General features: G+C 57.9%; 1 protein-coding gene across 10 annotated transcripts in view; it reads left to right on the forward strand.

The window, feature by feature from the left end:
- IQSEC1 (IQ motif and Sec7 domain ArfGEF 1) overlaps positions 1–22202 on the forward strand; it is a 367317-nt gene that overhangs the window by 328601 nt on the left and 16514 nt on the right. For all 10 annotated transcript variants that reach the window (XM_047839958.1, XM_047839895.1, XM_047839903.1 and 7 more), the window contains 7 exons: positions 7345–7506; positions 10299–10421; positions 11957–12123; positions 16799–16938; positions 17429–17458; positions 18985–19110; positions 20323–20422. In XM_047839958.1, coding sequence (XP_047695914.1) covers positions 7345–7506; positions 10299–10421; positions 11957–12123; positions 16799–16938; positions 17429–17458; positions 18985–19110; positions 20323–20422 — 848 coding nt within the window. The remainder of the gene's footprint in view (positions 1–7344; positions 7507–10298; positions 10422–11956; positions 12124–16798; positions 16939–17428; positions 17459–18984; positions 19111–20322; positions 20423–22202) is intronic.

Raw genomic sequence — 22202 nt, forward strand, 5'->3', positions numbered from 1 at the left:
ACCCTGGAACGCGAGGCCACTTGGCCGGAGGGGCATCCTGGAGGAGGCAGCAGTCTGCCTGACATCCAGCTGTTCCTCCGAGCACCTGCCCTTCACAAGCCCCGGGCCACTCATTCAGCTCACAGCGCTGGAGGGAGGATGGGGGTCCAGGAGCTAGAGGAAGGAGGGTTTCAGCCCCTGTTCTGCCACATCCCAGCTGCAGGGACTTGGCAACTCCCTGAACTCTCTGAGCCTTGCGGGCTACACCTGGAAAATGGGCACAAGGTCTCTGCCTCCCAGGGTCTGGTGATGATTACATAGTGGAACCAAGAGCCTTGCCTGGAGGCTGCCATCAAGGAGGTGCTTATGGGTGGAAGCTGGGGCTCCTGTGCCCCGAGCAAAGGGGAGGGGGGTTCTAGGAACTCAGGCTTTAGGAGGACCCAACAGGAGGTTTGGTAGACAGAGCAGTCATAGAGAATGACAGTGGCTAACAGTGACATGTGCTTAGAGTGGGCCAGACACTCTTCTATGTGCCTGTTGTGTTTTAAATCCCGTTCCTCTGTGGGAAAGGGATTCTGTTGTCGACCCCACTGTACAGATGGGTGAACGGAGGTTCCAAGAGGGTCACTTGCCTGAGGTCACACTGCTAGTCGGGGGGGGGGGGGGCAGGTTGGAACTCATACCCCCCCACCACCCGGCTCCTGAATAGCATCCTCTTAGAATGCAGTGTGGGAACTTCTATGTGTGTAGCCCTGTGCACCCGCATCAGCTCACTGGGCCGCGGATGTAAACTGAGAGTTCAGGAGGCGAAGCCACGCCACTCATGGGAGGCCACACAGCCCAGCAGTGGTGGTCCTTGGGCATTCACCGTGGCAGGAGCTGGAGTCCCTACCCCCACGGCCCTGATGTGGTCCCCTGTTGCTGTGCTCCACACACATGCTCACGGGTACAGGCCTCACTGTGTTGGTCTCCCCTCTGCCATGCCCCTCTCACTCCGGCAAGAGCCCTGGTGACTGTACAGAGGCCGCCTTCGTCACGGGTGGACCAGAGCTCTCCCGCCTCTGAGTGGTCTCATCCCCAGAGCTGCCCTGTGATAAAACAGGGGCTTCGTGAGGGAGTGAGCGGCTGGCTTCTGAGGAGCATGTAAGGAGGGCCTCAACAACCACTTGGTATGCCCCGACTCTTGCTCGGGCTGGGAGCTGTTGACAGGGGCCTCTGAGGTCCCTTCCAGCCCAGGGCCTGGCACTTGGAGGCAGGCCTCCCCTGCACCCCATTCCCGGCCCCTGGGGCCTGCCAAGCTGCCGCCCTGCCTGTTCTTTCTGCACACCTGCTGCCCCCTGGAGCCGCTGCGGGAGGCGGAGAGCCCTGGCGGGAGTCTGGGATGCTCTGAGATTTCACCCTGCCTGCATCCACAGGCGCTCAGCCGCACTCTGCCTGCATGGGGAGTGGGCTGCGTGGGGAGTGGGCTCCGAGGGTGCAGAGCTGGGTCCGGCTCTCTCAGTAAGCAGCAGGGCTGGGGGCAGGCTTCCGATCTGCTAGCCCCACCCGCGTGCTCCTCACGAGCGACGTGTCTCTTGGGATTAATGAAGCTAAGCACAACGACAGCCAGCCCGTATACGTACATATTAGGTCCCAGGCAGCGTGCACAGCACTTTGTGTGCATCACCTCCCTGAACTGTCGCAGCGAACCTGTGACGCTTGGCTCTGGGGAGCCGGGGCTCAGAGAAGTCAGCTCTCGCCCGAGGCCACAGAGCCGGACGTGCTGCAGGGTTCCAGTGGGCTGTTCGCCGTTGCTGGTAGTGGTGACAGTTTAAATGACTGGCTCATCTAGGAGCACCTTGAGCTGCTAAGAGGAAGGTCAGGGTCCCACTACCCTGGACATGAGCTACCCATCCAGCCCATGGCCCTCGCTGCCCTCACAGCCCTGGAGGTCCCTAGCCCTGTCCCGAGGATGGGGGGGCTTATGCTGAGTCCCTCGGGCATGAAAACAGTGGCAAAGCAGGCCCCACAGGGCATACAGCCACGCTGGAGGGCAATTCCTCCTCCTCTCTCTGTAATAAGTGCGAGCCCCACTCAGCCTGGGTTCCCGGCATCAGGAGGAACTTCGTAAAGATCAGAGCTGGACGAAATACAGTCTGAAAAGGCGGTGGTGCGCTTGCCGGTCCTGGAAGCATGCGAGCGGATGGCAGGTGGTCACTTCCTGGTAGGACGCTGGAGACATTTGAGCCTGCGTTGCCAGAGCGGAGGGCGCTTACAGGTGTGCAGGAGCTGTCTGAGTACCGAACCTGTCCCCGTGGCCAGCTGAGACCAGTCACGGGGATGGCGCGGCCTCCTGACCACAGAGTATCCCCGGGGTACCGTAGGCAAACAGACCTTTGCTTTGGTGTCCGTGAGTCAGGGCCGTTCTCCATTCCAAGTGGCAGGAACCCAATCAAACTGGCTTAAGCAAAGAGGCCTTACTGGTTCTGGACCTGAAAAGCCGTTGGGCGACTCTCAGCCGTTTTCCCCAGAGTCGTCCTCTGCCCCACCAGGGCGGGAGGCCTGCCAGAAGTCCTGGGCTCACGGTCCAGCCTCACGGCAACCCCAGGGGAAAGAGATTCTCCTCTCTCTTTGGCTCCTGCCAGCTCACACCGCACTGCTCGCTGTGGTCAGCAGGATTCCGAGCTCTGACTGGCCAGGCTGGGGGTGAGGTCAGCCCACGGGGTGAGGGGGAAGAGCGGGTGGGGTGGGACATCCAAAGGCCATCCAAATGGCCTAGACGCCGGGCCAGGAGGTGTGGACAGCTACCCACTCCCACTTCTCTTCAGCTGCTCCAGCAACTAGAAACGACAGGGGAAGCCCATTGTTGGCCCTGCAGACCGCTGCTGGGAAAAGAGCCTGCAAAGCACTTAGCTTCGCGTTCCAGTAAGTGGGTGACCCCTAAGTGCGGTGCCCAGCCTCGTAACTGCCCTCAGTGGAGTCCCGCAAGCGTGGCGTCACCGCCGGCTGCTCGCAGCCCTGCGACGGGAGATGCACGTAAGAGACGTCACCCGTGTGGTCTGCGCGTGCTCGCCTGTCACAGCCAAGTCTGAATCAGCGGCTGACGTGGAGAAAAGCTGGCCCCGCCTGGTGGCAGGCAGCAGGGCCAAGCTGTGGACTCTTCCGCTCCAGCCTGTCCTGCTGATGCCTTTCGAGGGCCCTTTCCGGTGGGGCCCAGAATGCAGCAGCAGGTCAGGTGTGGATGGCATAGCTGTCACTCTCGGCACCTATTGACGCCGGGCCCTGGGAGAAGCAAGCCGGCTCAGCAGGTGGATAGACTGGATTTCCAGCAGCAGTGATGGTGGGGAGGGCGGAGTGGAACTTTGGGGGGCGTCTTGGAGCAGAGGAGTGGGTTGACACTCCCCACATGCTTTCTCTCGCCTGGTAACCCAGAGCCAAGTTCTTTGACCTTTCTGTGCCCCCTTTTAGTTACGAGTCAAATAAGGCTTTTGCATCTGCCACTCCTTCTAGCAGGTCCCCCTCTTCCAGGCTCCAGAGGACATGCCCTTGACTCCTATGCTGTGAGCATTTCTATATCCCGGGAGTTGTTTCCCTTCTTTATCACGCTCCAGGTAGGGCGTTTTTCAAGGATGGGGACTTTGTTTGGACCACAGGTATGCTAGCACAGCCCCTGGCCCAGAGCAGGTACTCAGTAAATGTTTGTGGAATGAATGAAGAAGTGACTCAAGGGGAAGAGTGTCCACCGGATCTTGTCCTGCAGGGGTTAGGAGGCCCTGAAAAGGTTTTAAAATAGGGTCCTGGTGACCCAGGCTAAGGCAGCCCTTCTCCAAGGCACGTTTTGTGCCTCCTTTGATGGGCATGCTCTGTGTGGGCCAGACCCTTGCCGGACCTAAGGGTCAGGAGCCAGGTGAGCCCCAGTCTGTGCCCTCTTCAGTCTTTAGAGCCTGGGGTTCCAGACAGGAGTCCCACGGTACCCTTGTAGGAAGGGAATGTAAAGCCACAGGTGGGGAGGGAGACAGAGCCCCACCACCGTGTCTGCGCTTGGGTGGACGCTCTGTGACCCAGTTTCCACGGCCGGACTAGCCCTCCTCGGCCAGTCTGGGTGGGCTCTGACATGCTGGCATGGCACAGGTTAATTTCTCTGGCACGCTGGCATCCATCAAAGGTTGGCCAGGGGCTCTGTTCATCAAGTCTCTCAGGGACAAGACAGCGGGGGTGTCCTTCCCAGTTCCCTGTGGCAAGAGAAGGCGCCATCGCCATAAGGGATCATGCAGCTCCCATAGGAAGAGCATTGGCCAAAGCATGTCATGTGGTCCCCTAACTGCCACAAGGGGAGGTGGGAGGGCAGCACTCATGACTCATCCCGCCTGTGTCCCTTCACCCAGCAGGTCACTGTGTGTGACGCCTAGCAAGATCTGTGGGCACATGCCCTTTCAGTCAGCATGGAACAGTGTGAGGGAGCAGGTGGATCCAGGACCACCGCCTGGCAGAGCCCCCAGGAGCACGCTGGGGGCCTCACTGCACTGCCAGGGAGGGTGGGGCCAGCACAGTCCTGACAGGCAGGGGACTCACAGCAGCAGATATCCAGTGCACTGGCCACGTGCTGTCAAGGAAGTTGCTGCAGGCCCAGCCACTCCAGAGGCTTCCTTGGATAGCCACATTCATCCTGACCCTGGAGCTCCCAGCCTGGCCCGCACCCCCCACCCCAGCTCCCTTCCATGCCTTCTGCCACCACATCTTCCCTCTCAATTGCTCAGCGAGCTCCTGGTCCCTGCGCAAGGCCCAGTCAGATTCCTTCCTCCTGCAGACATCACTGTGAAACCTGCCAGGTGGAATCAGTCCCTCCCACATTTGGTTCAGACTGGGAGCTGGGGCCGTTGGGTTCAAAGTCAGATCCACCAGCGAATATTGTCATCTCTACCCTTGAGCTGTGTCTGAACACTGGCTGCTCTCCCCACCTCCTGCACTGTAGTCTGGATGCCTATGAGAGCCTCCTCACTGGGCTCCCACTTTGGACCTAGCCTGGCTCTTTACAGAGCAGACAGCGGGAGCTTCTCAAGCATGGACATCAGATCCCATCATTGCCCTATTCTTAATATACTGGGGCTTCTCACCCCACTCAGAGGAAAACCAGATTCCCCCTGTGGCCTGCACAGTGCTGTGGGGTCTGGCCCACCCTCCCTGCTGCTCTTCTGCCCCTCCCCCCACGCCCCCACTCTCAGCCACCCTCAAGCAGCTTCCTGGTCCTCAATCCTGCAAAACCCATGGCTGCCTCAGGGCCTTTGCATGCACTATTGCCTCCACCTAGGAAGCTCCTTAATAACTTAGGTGCCCAATGTCACCTGCTCAGAGAAGTCCTCTGATTCACCCGCAGGAGACCTTCCCTATACCCTCCTGCCATCATTCTGTCCCTTTGTCCTTGAGACCAAGGGTTAGAGCCTGGCTTTGTGCTAGGCATTCATTCATGACCAGCCCTGTTCACTGCTATCATTCTGAGCTGGGCCTAGTGAAAAGTAGACTCTCTGTCCTTAATCTTTGAAGAATCCGCATTCCCCTGGCCCCTTGTAAGACTCTCCCTCCAGAGTGCATTCTGCTTTCCCTCTGCATTCTGCTCCTCCCCGGGTAGAGGAGACCAAATCTTGGAAGTCTGACATGCTGTGTGATGGTGGCAGGCTGGGCCTGGATCTGGGCCCCATATTGGGGATTCAGGGGAGGGACCAGGCAGGCCCCAGGGTAGGTGGCTGATGCAGGGTGCCTGAGCGAGGAGGTCCAGCCCAGCTCTCCAGTCATTGCCACACAGGAGCACAGGCCCAGGAGTGCCAGACGGCCTGATTTTTCAAGAGAAGCCAGAAATCTGGATTCTGTGTTGAGCTCTCCCAATTTCTAAATGCTGGCGACTAACTAGAATTCTTTCTGCTAATGTCGCATGAGCTAAAGAAAGCCCATCTGCGGGCTTGCCGCGGTGACCCCTTGCCACAGGGCTGGGGTCCTGTAGGGGCTGGTGTGGAGCAGGGCTGTGAGGGAGCATGGCCTGCCCTGACCACAGCATGAGCAGCTGAGTGGCTGGGGAGGCCTGGGACGGGAGCAGTTCTAGGTTGGATACACCAGAGTCATGGGGAGGAATGGGGTATGTGGCAGGGGGTGGAGGTGGGGTCCCACCAGGGGTGGGGAGCAATGCTACTCTGTCACCACTTCTGTGCTGGGCCCAGCTGGCCAGCAGCTGCTCCCTGCCAAAACTCCTGAAGGCGATGTTAGGGTGTGTGGTCATCCTGTGGTAAAAATAGCAAGGTCACCTTGCAGCAGGAAGTTTGCTTTCGCTGGCAGGTTGAAATACAGTATCTGCCGGACGCTGCCGTCAGCCAGGAGCTGCATGGTTTACAGGGACAGGTGGACACTGGCTCTCACCTTCCAGGCTCCTGGGGGACAGCAGTACACGGATCTCTACCTGCTGGAGCAAGGGAGGGGACGGCTCCCAGTTAGCAGGTAGCCCTGCTGACCTCACCCCTGCACGGTGCCAGGTACACCACAGCAGTTCCACAGCTCCTCGGGCCCGTCTGAGGCTCGGGTGTTGTCAGAGGACACCTGCTTTCCGAGGGTCACACATGCGGCCCCGTCACACCACCCTGTGAGGTCAGCCAAGCCTGTCCTGGGCCTCCTGCCCAGCCCCTGAGGGGGCTCCCTCCACCACAGTCCACCAGGGCCCCATGGCTCCCAGTGCAGGTGGACACACTCAGCCCTGCAGGGCCAGCCCAGCCCTTCCCGGAAACTCCCTTTGCCCAGGAGGGGTCAATGCTGCACCTTTGCTTTCTCTCCCATAAGTTGGAGCTAGTCACGAGAACCTTCCACGGTGCTTACCGCACAGATCATTCCAGGCACCTGACTCTGTTCAAACTCAGGAAGTCCTTACAAGTGTGGTTGAGGCCCCTGGTGAGGTGACAGGGCTGTCAGTCTCCTAAACAGCCCAGGTTACAAGAGTACCGACCGGCAGGGGGAGTGTGAGAAGTAAGTTAATATGTGTAGGTGCTTGGACATCGGTGTTCAGAGTAAGTGCTCAGCGCCTATTAGAGACTGTTTACTCTCGGTGGATGGAGGGCAGGCCAGCATATGCTGGGCAGGGGGTTCCAGTCTGCCTGGCTGTGAAGTACAGGGCAGTGCAGAGTGGTAGGGGGTGGGGAGGGTCCCTGCTCCAGCACCCGTTCCCACACTCCTGCCAGTGGCCCAGTCCCAGCCCACGCCCGGTGCACAGTCTGGGCACTCCCGGGTTCCCCCATATTGCGGGCTCCGGGCGGAACAGGATAGGGCACTTAGGGTACCCAAGGAGGAGAGAGGCAGGCCAGGAGGGGCTGGGACAACCAGGGCTAAGCCTTTCTCTCGTCCCATCCCCAGGAAGCCTGAGAAGGGCGTCCAGTACCTCATCGAACGTGGCTTTGTGCCTGACACGCCAGTGGGGGTGGCCCACTTCCTGCTGCAGCGCAAGGGCCTCAGCAGGCAGATGATCGGCGAGTTCCTGGGCAACCGACAGAAACAGTTCAACCGAGATGTGCTGGAGTGAGTTCCACGGCTGGGGGGGCGGGGGCAGGGACCTGCGGCGCACGCAGCGTCAGATTCGCCTGCTTGCTGGAGCATACACCCAATCCTCCCCTTATCTCTTTATTGCTCTGAGACACAAACGGACGCCCCCCGCGGGTTCATACATCACACCCTGCCACATACGTGTGTGCTTGCACCCTCGGGCACCGTATGTCACACACGGACCCCACAGGCCCCCTGGCACACACCCTCAGCACCTCCATCCCTCTCCAGCAGAGCCGAGCCACTGCAGGGCTGGGGGGGTTGGAGGTCTGGGCTCCCTTCCCCAGCCTGGCTACCAGCTGTCCCAACACGCCCTCAGGGCGAGGGGTGGGGAGCCCAGAGAGACCCCCGGTGCCTCCCTCCCCCTGCCTCTTTCCTGCCTCTCCTGGCTGGGAGATCTCAGGGTGAGAGTCCAACCATGGCTGACAGCCAGAGCCCTCCCAGCTACTTGGAACTCTGCAGAAAGCCGGGTTTCCAGCTCCCTGGAAACTGCCGACAGTTTGAAAAGCTCGGACCCCAAATCTCTCCATTCCTCCTTGAGACTGCCCTGAGTAGACAGGTACCCTGCGCTTGGACCCTTGGGTCTGTTGTAGTGCAGTTACTGTGCACAAGCCCTGTGTCTTCCCCTCACGCAGGGGTCGGGGGATGCCGGGTCTCGCTAACTCCCTCTCTCAGAGGAGGAGCCAAAGCTGCAGAATAGCATGGCACAGGGTGGCTCAGGGCCTGGGGAGCACCTCCAGCCCGTTGAGGATTTTCCTGACCAGGCAGCTGCACAGAGATGTAGGCCAGGAGCAGAAATCAGAGCAGGGTAAAGAGCGGACCGTTAGTAACAAGGGCAGCGCCCTGCATCCGTCCAGCTCTGCCCCACAGGATGAAAGAACAAAGCAAGGGGGGCGGGCTCGGGCCTGCTGGGGCCAGGCGCCTCTGCAATAAGGAAGAGCCTGGCCATGCATGTTCCCGCCATCTCTACACTTCCCTGGGAGGAGGCGGGCATCTGCCTGCGGCCTCTTTTTCGGCTCAGGGAGGGGCTGGCCTCGGTGCTCCCCCCATCCCCACACACACACCTGGACTCACGTACACACGTTTGTCCTCATTCGGGCACACGGACGCCCACTTGTACACACAGGTAGATGTGCAGGCACATAGGATGCAGTGAGCCAGGCCTTTGGTGGCAGCTGGCTGTGCCTGGCACCAGGCATGCCCACCTGGGCTGCTTTCTCCCTGCTTGGCATTTGTGTTCCCCCATCAGGAAAAGCCTGCTGCATTGTTAGTGTGGCTAGTGCCCCTCTCTCCCTTTAACCCAGCCTCAGGAAGCAGTCCAGGGGAAAGCAGATGAGTTCCTTAGAGAATTGGGCCTAAGGCTGTCTTGGGCCAGCCCCCCATCCCCTGCCCCCGTTCCTGCATTCCCCCCCACACACCCCAAGCTGGCTGCTGGTGGTAGGAAATCCAGGCATTGTTCTTCCCCATCAGAAAATAGCAGCAGCCTGAGGAAGTAGCAATCCTAACCCCACCCCCCACCCCCCACCCCCCACCCCCCACCCCCGGCGTCCAGCTCAGATGCTAGTCAGCAAAATTACTCTGTGTGGCCCCATCCCCCTCCCCCACCTGCTCTGCCCCAGCCTCCGAGGATGCTGCCCCCAGAGCCGTGAGCACTCAGAGAAGTTGGGGGCAGCACAGTTTATGCCCAAGCCCATGGCACCCAATAGAGGGAGGGTGGCCCTGGAAGCGAGGACTAGGACCCCCATGGCCGAGGCCTCTGCAGCCACACCCGGGGTGACCATGGCTTTGTTGCAAACGGATACACTGGACACCAGAGCCTGCTGAGTGGGTCCCTGGTGCAGACCCCACCTTCTCTGTTCAGGAAATGGAGCATGCTGTGCTGGGGGGCAGCGCTGGGATGAGTGGAATGAACCAAAACCCGGTTACCAGCGCCTTCTGTCAGCTCCGCCTCCACTCGGTGGATTGGCAGATGAGGATGGCAGAGGTTCTCCAAGATGCCTCTTGAAAATCCCCGGCAAAACCCAGGCACCTCGCCCCAAACCCTCCACGTGGGAGGACCGGCTCAGGGCAGAGTCACTGCCCCGCGAGTTAGCACCCTGGGCCTCTGCTTCCTCCTGGAGAAGATGGGCACGTGCTCCTGGCATCCCTCGCAGACAGCCCGAGCAGACCGGAGCAGTAACGTCTCACTTTGTGCCCTGTGGACCGCGCGCCCCGAGAGCCGATTGTTTGTGCCCCGGGGGCCTTTATCAGGAGCAGCCATAGGCTCTGTCTGGCTCCTCTGTAGAAAATCACACACGTACGAGGCGCCCGGGTGGCGCAGTTGGTTAAGTGTCTGACCCTTGATTTCATCTCGGGTCATGATCTTGCAGTTGTGTGAGTTCAAGCCCCACGTCGGGCTCTGCGCTGGCAGCACGGAGCCTTCTTGCAATTCTCTCTCTCCGTTGCTCTCTGCCCCTCCCCCACTCACGCTGTCTCTGTCTCTCTCAAATAACTTCTAGAAAAAAGAAAAAATTACACACATAGATATAAGCACTAATGTCTTCCCATAGTTTCAGGGGGGTCTTTGGGCTACATAATCTGAAGTGTTTGCTGATTGGAGGAAGCCGGGCGGAGGACCCTCCTGGACAAGAGGCGGCCGGCCGGCCCGGCTCCAGGCAGCTCAGCACCTGCCCCTGCACTGACTCCCTTTGCGCTCCGCCCCCAGCAGGAAGGCCGGCAGAGGCCCTGCGGGCAGCAGGCGCTGACGTGGCCTTGGTGTCTCTTTCCAGCTGCGTGGTAGACGAGATGGATTTCTCCGCCATGGAGCTGGACGAAGCTCTCCGGAAGTTCCAGGCACACATCCGGGTCCAAGGGGAGGCTCAGAAGGTGGAGCGGCTCATCGAGGCGTTCAGGTCCGGGGCGAGGCAGGGCGTGGGTGGGCGTGAGCAAGAGGAAGGTTGCTGGTCGTGAGGCCCAGGGCCGGGGCCGAATCCCCCTTCACCCCCTCCCCTAAGCAGGGTCAGGTGGCCTTGCCCTTGCCTGGGGAGATGAGGCAGTGGCCCCTTCTGCATGCCAGGGGCTGTGCTGGTTATTGCCAGAAGCAGACTTTTGGACAGTCCGTCTTCCTCCAGGTCCTCATGAGCGTCACTCACTCGTGAGCCCGTGTCCCCATCGTCCGCCCATTCACAGAGGGCAGCCAGTCTCACACAGTGACCCAGAGCACAAGCTGCAGAGCCACACGGCCTGGCTGTAGCACCCGCTCCACCGCTTACTAGCTGTGTGACTTTGCACTAGTGACTTCATCTCTCTATGCCTCACGTCCTTGCCTATAGAGTGGGGATAACGAAAGCACCTACCCTGGACAGAGTGGAAGGACTGAACCCCTTTGGACGTGTGGGCACGCTTAGCCCATGCCTAGCATGACAGAGCCCACAGTCAAGGGCAGCTACGACCCTACAGTCATTCATCCCGGGACTGTGTGCACAGTGACTGGGTGGGATCCTCTGTGCCCTTGCTGGGTATGGGACACACGAGTCAGCCACTGACCCAGCCCTCCAGGCTCAGCACCACTGGTGGGGCCAAGGTGGGGAATGAAGACACAATAGGAGGACAACTCTGGGGCCCTGAGGGGGGGGGGTTGTTCAGGCACTTCCTTCCAGGAGGGCTTCTTGGAGGTGGTGGCACTAATGGAAAAGGCAGGATTGAAGCCCACGTCATCTGAGCTGTGATAGCCACTGCCTTAGTCCTGGCACCCCATGGTTCCTCTTCTCTGATCTGCCCCCCTCACCCAGCTCCCCCTGAAGTCCCCAGTGGATGGGGGCCTCTTGGAGTTTGGGGCAGGGGCGCACATTTGAGGCAATGGGAACAATAAGCAGAATACATTAGTGAGGCTGTTGCTTCAGCTGCTGTAACAAAGATGCTCCAGCAGCCGTGGCTGAAACAAGATGGAAGTGCATCTCCCTCTGAGCTGGCATGAAGGAGGCCCAAGCCGGGCTCCCTTCATCTCAGGGTCCCAGGGAGCAGGGCCAACATCCACCACCACAGGGGAGAGGAGAGGGCTCTGCCTTTTAAGGTACAGCCTCGAAGATGCCCACATCCCATCTGCTCTTATCCCATTGGCCAGAACTTAATCACCTTCTGGGCTGCATCCAATCCCGAGGGAGACTGGGGCATGCAGTCCTCGTCCTAAGAAGGCATTGCCAGCCTAAATACAGGTGGGAGATGTAACCAGTGTGAGAAGGAGAGAGTGGATAGAGCGGCCCTCTGCCTGGCAGGTGTTATTTACCCCCGTTTACCAGATGCAGAAACTGAGGCTTATAAGGCAGCACCCGGCCTCAGCCATTAGGTGCCAGGGCCCAAGTGATGGTGGCTGCCGTGCATGAGGGCTAGACCCACTCCCTGCCCTGACTGAAGTGGTTCTGACCCTGCTCCCTCTCCCGGCCCCCAGCCAGCGGTACTGCATCTGCAACCCTGGGGTGGTTCGGCAGTTCCGGAACCCAGACACCATTTTCATCCTGGCCTTTGCCATCATCCTGCTCAACACAGACATGTACAGCCCCAACGTCAAACCTGAGCGGAAAATGAAGCTGGAGGACTTCGTCAAGAACCTGCGAGGTGAGCGGCCCCGGGACCCAGGCTGTGGCATACAGCCGTCCCACACTCTGCACACACACCCGGCTGGGCATGGGGCTAGGACGGGAGTGCGCTGGGCGCAGGGCAGCGCAAGGGAGCTGGGCTCCAGCGCACCCAGCCATCGCACACAGGGGCCTTGGGCGAGCACCGGCTCCACAGACACGGCACAAGTCATCCTGAAGAGGGCAGACTCCCGTCACGCTCCGTGACACACACTGGGAGCATGGACGGAGTGACCCACACCCGGGTCTTGTGCTGTGATGGTTTTAGCTTGTTTCGCAAAGAGGCACAGGGATTTGACAGGTGGGCAAGCTCAGCCCAGCTCGGGAGGGCCAGGCCAGACATGGTCCACAGAGGCCGATGGGGTGATGTGAGGGAGCACAGTCGGGAACAGGGCAGGAGGGGGGAAGCCAGGCAGGGGAGGGGCCGGGCAGAGAATCTGTGCCACCATCACTGCTGTGCCCTCTCCTACACTCCGTGTTCCTCATGAAACTGACTTGACTTTTTTTTATGTTTATTTTATTTTTGAGAGAGAGAGAGACAGAGTGGGAGCAGGGGAGGGACAGAGAGAGAGAGAGACACACACACACACACACACACACACACACACACACACAGAATCTAAAGCAGGCTCCAGGCTTCCGAGCTGTCAGCACAGAGCCCGACATGGGGCTCGAACCCACAAATCGTGAGATCATGACCTGAGCCGAAGTCGGACACAACTGACTGAGCCTGACTGACCCAGGCATCCCCTGACTTGCCTTTTGTGTGTATTTTTAAGAGGAACCTTATATAAGCACACTGTAAACAGGAAGACCGTATCATTTGCCACACGTAGGCAGCCATTGTAAAAATGAATTCAGTGGACGAAAACACCCGGCCGGGGCGAGTGGCCCATGTTAGACAGGTGCTAACGGTGGGCAGCAGGAAGGAAGGCCTTCCTGGTGTCGTTGCAGAGGAAAGGAATTGAAAAGGAGACGGCTGTCTCCCAAGTGGCACCATGTTAGCTGACAGCATGTCCTCGTTTACCTGGAGTCCCTGCAAGGAGGAAGAGGGACTATGTCCTTTTCCTTGGGAAACACCAAGCTGCAGCAGGCTGAGATCCCCTTAGGGTGTCATATTTTTTTAAAAAAAGGAAAAAAATTGGTCTGAATCAGGTCCAACTTTGTCAGCTTGTTGAGCTGTTTTTTTTCCTATCCAGTTCTTTAAGTCTTCTGAACTGATGACAAAACTTTAAGTTTTTGATCTTTGTTGCGCCATTTAAATTTCCTATAAAACCACCGCTCTGTCGTCCCCTTTCCTGGGGCAGGAAGGCCCTCCCCTCCCCCCGCCGGGGTTTGAACTGTCCTGATGCGCCCCCTGGTGGTGGGTACCCTGCAACAGGCCAGCTAATGGGGTGCCTATCCAGAAGAGTGCCAAGCTGCCCGCTTTTCCCAGCTGGGCTCCAGGACCTGATCAGTCAGGGAAGCAAAGGGGCGGGGCTTGGTTCAGACCAACCAGACGGCCATCCCCTGCCCAGAACACTCATGGTGTGTGGCCCTCTGCTAGATCTCAGGGGTGCTGTGGACCCCAAGGAATTCAGGTCTTAGCTACAGTTCCCAGGAAGCTAAGGAGTCTGGGAATTTTCTTAATGGCAATTCAGCACCAGAGCGTGAGAGAGCAACCAGCAGATGCTTTGATGGGACAGGGGCTGTCTCTCCTCACGGGGCTGAGCCTGATTCTGGTCTTCACAGGGTCCCCTGTGGCCTTAGCGTGTAGGCCTGTGCTCCCTCGCTGCCCAGAGAGCAGGCTGTGCACTGCATGCTGTTGGTGACCCCATGTGCTGGAGTTTAAAGGTCTTTGTGATATGACTCTGATTTTTTTTTTCTGCCTTCAGACCTCACCCACATAATTGGGACTCCCCTGTATGGGGAACAACAGGAGGAGCCTGAAATGATTAGCCCAGAGGAGAGAAGGCTCAGGGAGGGAAGGGTTGCTCAGTCAGATTCTGCCAGTCGGCCACCCTCACATCAGTGGCTTTGTCGTTTGTATCCGGCCTTGCACCCGACCATCCCAGCAGTCTGGGGGACTTATCATCCCACTTCTCAGGAGATCAAGCTGTCGGCTGTCTCCCAAGCCTGGACCGTTCCCTCCAAATCCCATCTTTTCAAGCCAGGAACTCAGGAGTGTTCTGTTCAGTCTTCCTTGTGTTCAGAAGGGTAGCCAAGGCAGAGGGAAGGGATCTGCCCAAGGTCACGTCCACGGGGGCAGGACTCTGGTCTCCCACAGCCTGGCTGGTGCTCCGTACCAGGCAGACGTCCAGCTTGGTGTTTGTAGAGGAGACCTTCCCCCCTGCACACACTGGGCGCATTTTCTCTGGAATTCCTCACTCTGGTTCCCCTGGGGAGACCCTCAGCAGGAGTGCCTTTGGGGGGTTGGAGGGTAAGCGGGGGAGGAATCGCTCACCAGCATGGCAGCCAGACGAGTAATGATTTTCTTTTATTGATGTTTGTTTTTAAGTTTTCTAGATTGATTTTAATGGCTATTATCCTCACATAGTTTCAAAAAAAAAAAAAAACAGAGTAAGACAAGCTAGCAATCACATTCTTTGGTATTTACCCAAAGGAATTGAAAACCCCGTACATCCACACAAAATCCTGCACAGGATGTTTATAGCAGTTTTATTCATAGTTGCCAAAACTTGGCAGCAGTCGAGAGATGTCGTTCGGTGGGGGAACGGATACATAAACGGTAGTCCATGCAGACAATGGAATATTATTCAGCACTAAAAAGAAAAGAAGCCATGAGAAAGCAGGGAGGAACCTTAAAAATGCATACCACCAAGTGAAGGAAGCCAGTCTTAAATGGTTGCATACCATAGGAGGCCAGCCATATGACCTTCTGGAAAAGGCAAAACTATGGAGACATAAGAGATCAGTGGTCACCAGGGGTTGGAGGGAGGAGGGGCGGAGGAGGTGGAGCACAGGGGAGTTTTCGGGCAGTGACACTATTCCACCTGACTCCATGGTGGTGGAGACGTGTCAGTAAACGTTTATTGTCGAACGCACAACACCAAGAGTGAATCCCAATGTAAATTATGGATTTCGGGTGATAATAGTGTGTCAGTGTGGGTTCACTGGTTCTAATAAATATATGACTCTGGTGTGGGAAGTTGGTAGTGGGTGGGGGCTGGTGTTACAGGGAAATCTCTGGGCTTTCCCCTGAATTTTGCTATGAACTTAATTGCTCTAAAACACAGTTCTAAAAAATAGTCTGGTTTTAAAAAATGTGTGGGGTGCCTGGGTGGCTCAGTCAGTTGAGCGTCTGATTCTTGATATCAGATCAGGTCATGATCCCGGGGTCATGGGATTGAGCCCTGTGTTGGGCTCTGCTTAGGATTCTCTCTCTCTCTCTCTCTGTCCCCCCCTTCCCTCTGCCACTCTCCCCCGCTCTCACACTCTCTCTGTAAAATTAAAAAAAAAAAAAAGTATGAACGGTGGTAGCAGAGCCTCTCCCACCCCTACCTGTGTGCCCAAGGCCACACCCTCCCCCTTACAGTTCCGTGTCAGTTCCCATGGTCGTCCTCATTTTCCTGGCAGCTGTGTGGTATTCCATTGCACCCGTGCAGGGATGGCTTAACCAGTCCCCTATTAATGGGTAAATGGGTGAATCCCAGTCTTCCGCTCTTTGGAAACCATGCTGCCATGAGTGACCTGGTCTGTGCATCATGGCCCATGGGATAAATTTGCCCAGGACGCAACCAGTGGCCCAGAGGGGCTTTGAGTGTATATTTGTGACCCTCCCACCAGCAGTGGGTGGGAGACCCCTTCCCACAGCCTCGCCAACTGTGCAGGTTACCAAACCTCTGGACCTCTGCCAGTCTGTGGTCTGAGGACTGGCGTGGGGTTGCATTTCTCTCTTGAGTGGGGCCGAGTTTTCCTCGCAGCAGTTTTTCAGGGTATAGCGGAAAGGGTGCATGCCTGTTGTCAGAACAACCCGGCTTCAAGGCCAGACCCCAGCTTCTGCACACGTGACGTGGGACAACAGCTGGTGGCGCTGCTCAGGTGCACGGGGTTCTCACTTTCTGGGAACGCACCGCCGCTGCTCTGTCTTCCTCATGAGACCTTCGTGAAGTCACCCGTGCTCTTGGTGGCCCACTTCACAGAGGACCCCCAGCGCAGAGACTCGGTCCCATGGCTCGTGAGGGGCAAGGCAAGAACTTAGGCCCACGCCTGTGGGAGCCTGAAGCCACAAACACCAGCTTCACAGCCACCTCCAACCCCGGGCCCTTCCCCGAGCCTTGCTTTCCCAGCTGCGGAATGGAGACGGTCACACCCACCCAGCAGGGCCGTGGTCAGGATTAGCAAGCTGATGTTTATAAAGCCCTTGGAACATGGCTGGAAGCTGGCACAGCCCTCTGCGTGCTGATCTGGGTGGCTATGCTGGCCTTGTCCTGGCGGAAGGATCCTAGGGCATTTCATAATTGACTGAAGGCGTTCAGTGGCTGTGGGTCTGGAAGGTCTTTGGTTCTGCTGAGGATTGATGAAAGGGATTGATATTCTGATTGGGTTTAGAAACTTGGCAAATCAGGGGTGAGCCTGGGGCCCCGAAGCTGAGCAGTGCCACAGCCACCCAGACCCTGGCCCGCCCTGATGCCTGGCTACTGTCTCCTGCCCAGGTGTGGACGATGGTGAGGACATTCCCCGGGAGATGCTAATTGGGATCTATGAGCGCATTCGTAAGCGGGAACTGAAAACCAACGAGGACCACGTTTCCCAGGTGCAGAAGGTGGAAAAGCTCATCGTGGGGAAAAAGCCGGTATGTGGTGGCCCTGCATCCCTGGCTCCCTCACTCCCACCCACCCCCACTCCATGCGACCCCAGGCCTGCCCCACTGGCATTAGCTTTGGACAGGGGCCCTGATGCCATTTGGAACCTGGCTTCTTCGGGGCATAGTTGGGGGGGGGGGGGCGGTTCCTTTAGGTTTAGGGTGGCTCCTGCCTGATATTGGGGAATAATAACCATTGGCCCTGGGTTATATTTAAAGAGAGCCTGAGGCTTTTAAGAAACCAGCCCAAGTTGCGCAGTGGTCCCTTGGTGGCCTGGGAATGCCCTTATCGGCCTTCCCAAGTTCTGGCAGCAAGGAGGTCTCCTGAGCTGTGTGTGGATGTCTAGACAAAGGCTATGGGAACGTGCCTCTGGAGGGGTGCTTACCTACTCGGATGTCATCCCATTAGCTCCCTCAGGTCCTGGGTACATGCTTTGGATCATTAATATCTTTTCTTGTTTGTTTAATGTTTCCCACATAGATTGGATCCCTGCATCACGGGCTTGGCTGTGTGAGTATCCCTCTGCTTTTACATCCTGGCTGATATCCCGCCCCGGGTTGGGGTTGGGGTGGGGGCAGGGAGGTCCACCATGTTCTGTGTTCACCTCCCTGCATCCCCTGGTTCCCAGATCCACAATTCTGGCTGCTTGAGTTCCTTTCCGGAGTGATAAGAAATTTGATTTTCATAGTTCTCCCAGCCTCGAACCTCTGCAGGCCCAGACTGCAGCCACCTGGGGAGAGTTGTGTACCGTCAGGCCAGGGCAGATGGTGTCCCTCCCTCTCACCTGGCCCAGTTGAGTGCAGAGGCCAAGGCTTGCCTCTGACCCGAGGCACTGTGCCCAAAACAGATGAGGCTGATGGGCCATTGCAGGCCTGCCCACCCAACCCGCCCTCTGCTGCCCACACTCCACTGCCACCACCTTGAGCAGGTCTGCCTGCCTGCTCACCCCAGGAGCAGCAAGGCTAGCCTTGCAGTCATGTGGCACTTTCCTTATGTGTCCATCTTTACCCTTCACTGAGCAGCCTGCACTGCAAGAGTCAGCGTCACAAACCTGTCTGCTCCCCCCTCTTCCCACCTTGCCCTAGAGACAAACCACTAGACGCTGCCGTGGCCAGCCCTCACCCACCTCTCAGGCCCCGCCTCCCGCCACCCTCTCCCCTTCACGCTTTTATTCCAAACGATGCCCCTCCCTGAGCACGCCAGCCTGGGCCAAGCCCTTCCTCCCATCTTCCTGATGCACTGAGCTCGGGCCTCCCACCACCAGGGCACCTGTTGCAGAGTGAACCCTCCCTGCCAGCACATCCCTTTACTAACCTGCTGTCTCCTGCGTGAGCCTGGGTGCTCTCAGAGCCGCCACTGGGCCTCCCCAGTGACTTGTCACCGCAGCCCTTAGACACCATACAGGTTGTACCTGGCCTTGTGAGTGGCTCGGGCTTCAGCAGAGTGGGGGCTCACGTGAACCCATGGCAGGCGTGCTCCGCGTGGAGGCCCAGGCCAGGCCCCACGGGGTGGTGTGGCCGCCGGCCCAGGAGTTGGGGCAGGGAACCATCAAAAGCGTCAGGATTCTTTAGGAGGGACCTGGAATCCTCTCTCGGCTCTGCACCTTCCCAGTTGTGTGGCTGAGGCAAGTTGCTCAACCTCTCTGTGCCTCAGTGTCCTCATCTCAAGTAGACACTCTGGAGAAATCTTTGCCGGGACTAACAGGCTTATGTGTGTGATGGGCACTTTGTGGGGACTGAGAAATTACGAATTCCTCACTGTGGGGGCTCCCGTGTGCACGTGATGCTCTAAGACGTCTGGGACCTGCCTGAAGGAAAGGAAAGGAGGTGTTGTGAGAGGCAGGGACGCTTTCCATGGCCCTTCAGGAGAGCTCCTGAGGAAGAGCAGGGAAAGTTGCAAGGAGTCCAGACACGTCTGCTGTGTGCAGTTGGTGGGAGAAGGCGTTTTCGAAGGCCAGGCCCACAGGCTGGGTTCCCAGCGCACAGGGACTGCAGCGGAGGGGCTGGGGGCTGACGCAGCGCTTCCTCCCCATACAGGTGCTCTCTCTGCCCCACCGGCGGCTGGTCTGCTACTGCCGGCTCTTCGAGGTTCCAGACCCAAACAAGCCCCAGAAGCTCGGGCTGCACCAGCGAGAAATCTTCCTGTTTAACGACCTCCTGGTGGTATGTGGTTCCCCAGAGCGAGTCGTGGCTGGGACCCGTGGCTCGGGGCAGCCTTGAACTGCAGCTCCGGTCTCCCATCTGGCCTTGTGCGCCTTCACTTGGGGAAAGGCACCCACATGCGTGGGGTGGAGGTGAAGGGGATGGAGTCAGCCCCACGGTCTTGGGTTACAAGAGGCAGAATCTAATTCACAGCATGGCCAACGAAAACGGGGCTTCGTCAGCTTATGTAAAAGCCCGGAGGGGGGTGTGGGGCTTCAGCCCCAACTATTTCTAGAAGCTTACACAGCGTCAGCGGGACTCCTTTACTAGGCTGTCTCTCAGCTGCGTGGGCTCCCTTCTCAGGAGCTCTGTCCACAAAGAGAAAGTCAGTCTCAGCAGTTACAGGCTTAATCCTGCCCCCTCCCTGCATCCCCAGCCACCAGGGGGATTTTCTTGGGAAGAGTCCGGGCAGAGGTCTCACTGGTTCCCGTGCCCATGCCTGAGCCGCTCACAGGGGCCAGGCAGGTGCAGTGTTGTCTCATTGGCTAAACCTGGGTCACTGCTCACCCCCAGGAGTGCCGGGTGGCAGAGAGGGGGTTCCCCAAAGGGAAACTGCGGAGCTCTTGCCCAGAAAAAGGTGGCATGGATGGTGGCCACCGGGGATAAAGATGCCCCTGGAGACAACGGGGGGAAACTGTCCCTTGGGTCTTTGTCTCTCCTGCATGCCCCGGGCTTTCTTGCTAGAGGCCCTTGTCCCTGAGCCCTACCTGCCTGAGGACCAGCCACTTCTCTCTGACTGCTGAGGTTGGAATCTGGACCTGTGGGTTTCAAGTCTTTGTCAAGAGTCCCTGACCTCAAACAAGTGACTTCAAATTCCTGAGCCTCTGTTTCCTCCTCCAAAATCTCTCAGGCAGTCACAGAGCTCAGGTGGGGTCCTGGGTGTCAGAGCCCAGCCTGGCGCCTTCGGGGTCGTGTGCAGCGTGGCGCCTGCCACCTCTCTGCTGAGGGGCTTCATCGCCAGCCAGGACGACAGCTGGGATTCACGGGAGCGGAAGCCAGCATCCATGTCAGGATGTGCCTGGACACACAGGCCTGCCCTGCCCCAGAGGCCTCCCGACCTCTGCACTGCAGAGAGGGTTTTGACGTTAGTCTCGGTCAGAATCCCGAGCGCCCAGAGTTGCCCCTGAGCGGTGCAGGCGATATGACTCAGCCTCTGTCTCTGGCTGCCCCCAGGTGACCAAGATCTTCCAGAAAAAGAAGAACTCGGTGACATACAGCTTCCGACAGTCCTTCTCCCTGTACGGCATGCAGGTTCTGCTCTTCGAGAACCAATGTAAGTCCGTGCTGGGGGCCTGCCGCGGCCCAGCCGTGAGTGTGAGTGCTGGAGCACTCATCCACACGTGGCCGTGTGCCACGTGGCAGAAACGGTGTCACAACTCCCACCTTGTAGTCATGAAGTGCTATGCTCCCCAAGGATCTCCCCCTGGGGATCTCCCCCAGCTCTCCCACGTGTGTTCCGTATTCCTGCTTCGCCACCAGAGAGAAGGTTGCAGGCCAGGGGTCTGACGAGCAACAGTACCTGGGGAGAATTTGATAACATTGTACATGGTGGTGATCGCCTTTGCTTTTGCTCCTACGTCTTCTTACCGTGTGGTTAAGATTTTTTTAATTCAGGGCGGAGTGGATTTATGCCAATAAATTGTTGCCCGGAAGACACCAAGTAAATGGCACAGGTGATGTGCAAACACAGGCAAACAAACAGGTGCAGGCAAGGCCTGGGGGGCTGTAGGACAGGAGCCCGGTCCTGAGCGGAGAGCCCAGGTGCAAATGTGTCAGGACGTAGCAGTCCCCGGGCCGCATTCCCTTTGTCAGTAAAGTGAGGTGATAGCACCTACCTCGGGGACTTAGGTGAGTCCATACATGAAGTGCTTAGAGCAGGATTTATTCTTTTTTTTTTTTTTTTTTTTTTAATTTTTTTTTTTTTAACGTTTTATTTATTTTTGGGACAGAGAGAGACAGAGCATGAACGGGGGAGGGGCAGAGAGAGAGGGAGACACAGAATCGGAAGCAGGCTCCAGGCTCCGAGCCATCAGCCCAGAGCCTGACGCGGGGCTCGAACTCACGGACCGCGAGATCATGACCTGGCTGAAGTCGGACGCTCAACTGACTGCGCCACCCAGGCGCCCCGAGCAGGATTTATTCTTAGGTGTTATTGGAGTCTTCTCTGGGTATGAGTGGGCCATGGGGCCTGAGGACTTGGGGGAGGAGCTGACACCCCCACTGACTTTTTTCTGTTGACCTGGTCCTTCTCTGATACCCAAGCCCTTCCCTTTACTTCTCTCTCTCTTTGTCCCATCCCTGTTGAAGGTCCCTGAGCTGTAGGCTGAGCCAGGCCTCCTGAGATGGGGGGTGAGGGGGAGGTCCTGTTGCCCTGCCCATTCTGCACTGGCCCCAGGGGAGGACCGTTCCAGTTGAGCGTCATGATATCTCCAGCAGCAGGGAAGCCCTCATCCTCTCGGACAGGTTGCCAAGCTACCGTCTGATCCGCTTTCAATCTGCAAGTTGAAAAAGAACCAGGGACCTGTGCCTGGGCCATCCCTGCCTTGCCTTGGTTTCTACCAGGGTGGAAGGTGGCCTCAGGGAGCATGGTACCACCCCACATTGTCCTGACCGGCAGGCCCTCTCTCCGAAGGGGTGGCGGTGGTTGTGATGCTCCCAGCAGTGGGCCCGACCAGACTGAATACGCAGGCAGAGGCTGTGCCCTCCTCATTTTTACATTCCCAGGGCTCAGCCCTCAGCCCTGAACCCAAGGTCCTGGCATAAGCCCAAGAGTTGACACTGACATTTCTATGGGACATGCCTTCGTAGCAGGGATCTCAAAGTGGTAGCCGTGGGTCAGTCGCAGCCCAGTTATGTGTTTGGTTTACACATTTTAAAAAATGTGTTGAGCTGATACTTAATATCTAAAATTACTAAAATTGGGGGCACCTGGGTGGCTCAGTCCGTTAAGCGCCCAACTTCATCTCAGGTCATAATCTCACAGTTCGTGAGTTTGAGCCCTGCATCAGGCTCTGTGGTGATGGCTCAGAGCCTGGAGCCTGCTTTGGATTCTG

The sequence above is a fragment of the Prionailurus viverrinus genome, chromosome A2, assembly GCF_022837055.1.
Source record: "Prionailurus viverrinus isolate Anna chromosome A2, UM_Priviv_1.0, whole genome shotgun sequence".
Classification (NCBI taxonomy): Eukaryota; Metazoa; Chordata; class Mammalia; order Carnivora; family Felidae; genus Prionailurus; species Prionailurus viverrinus.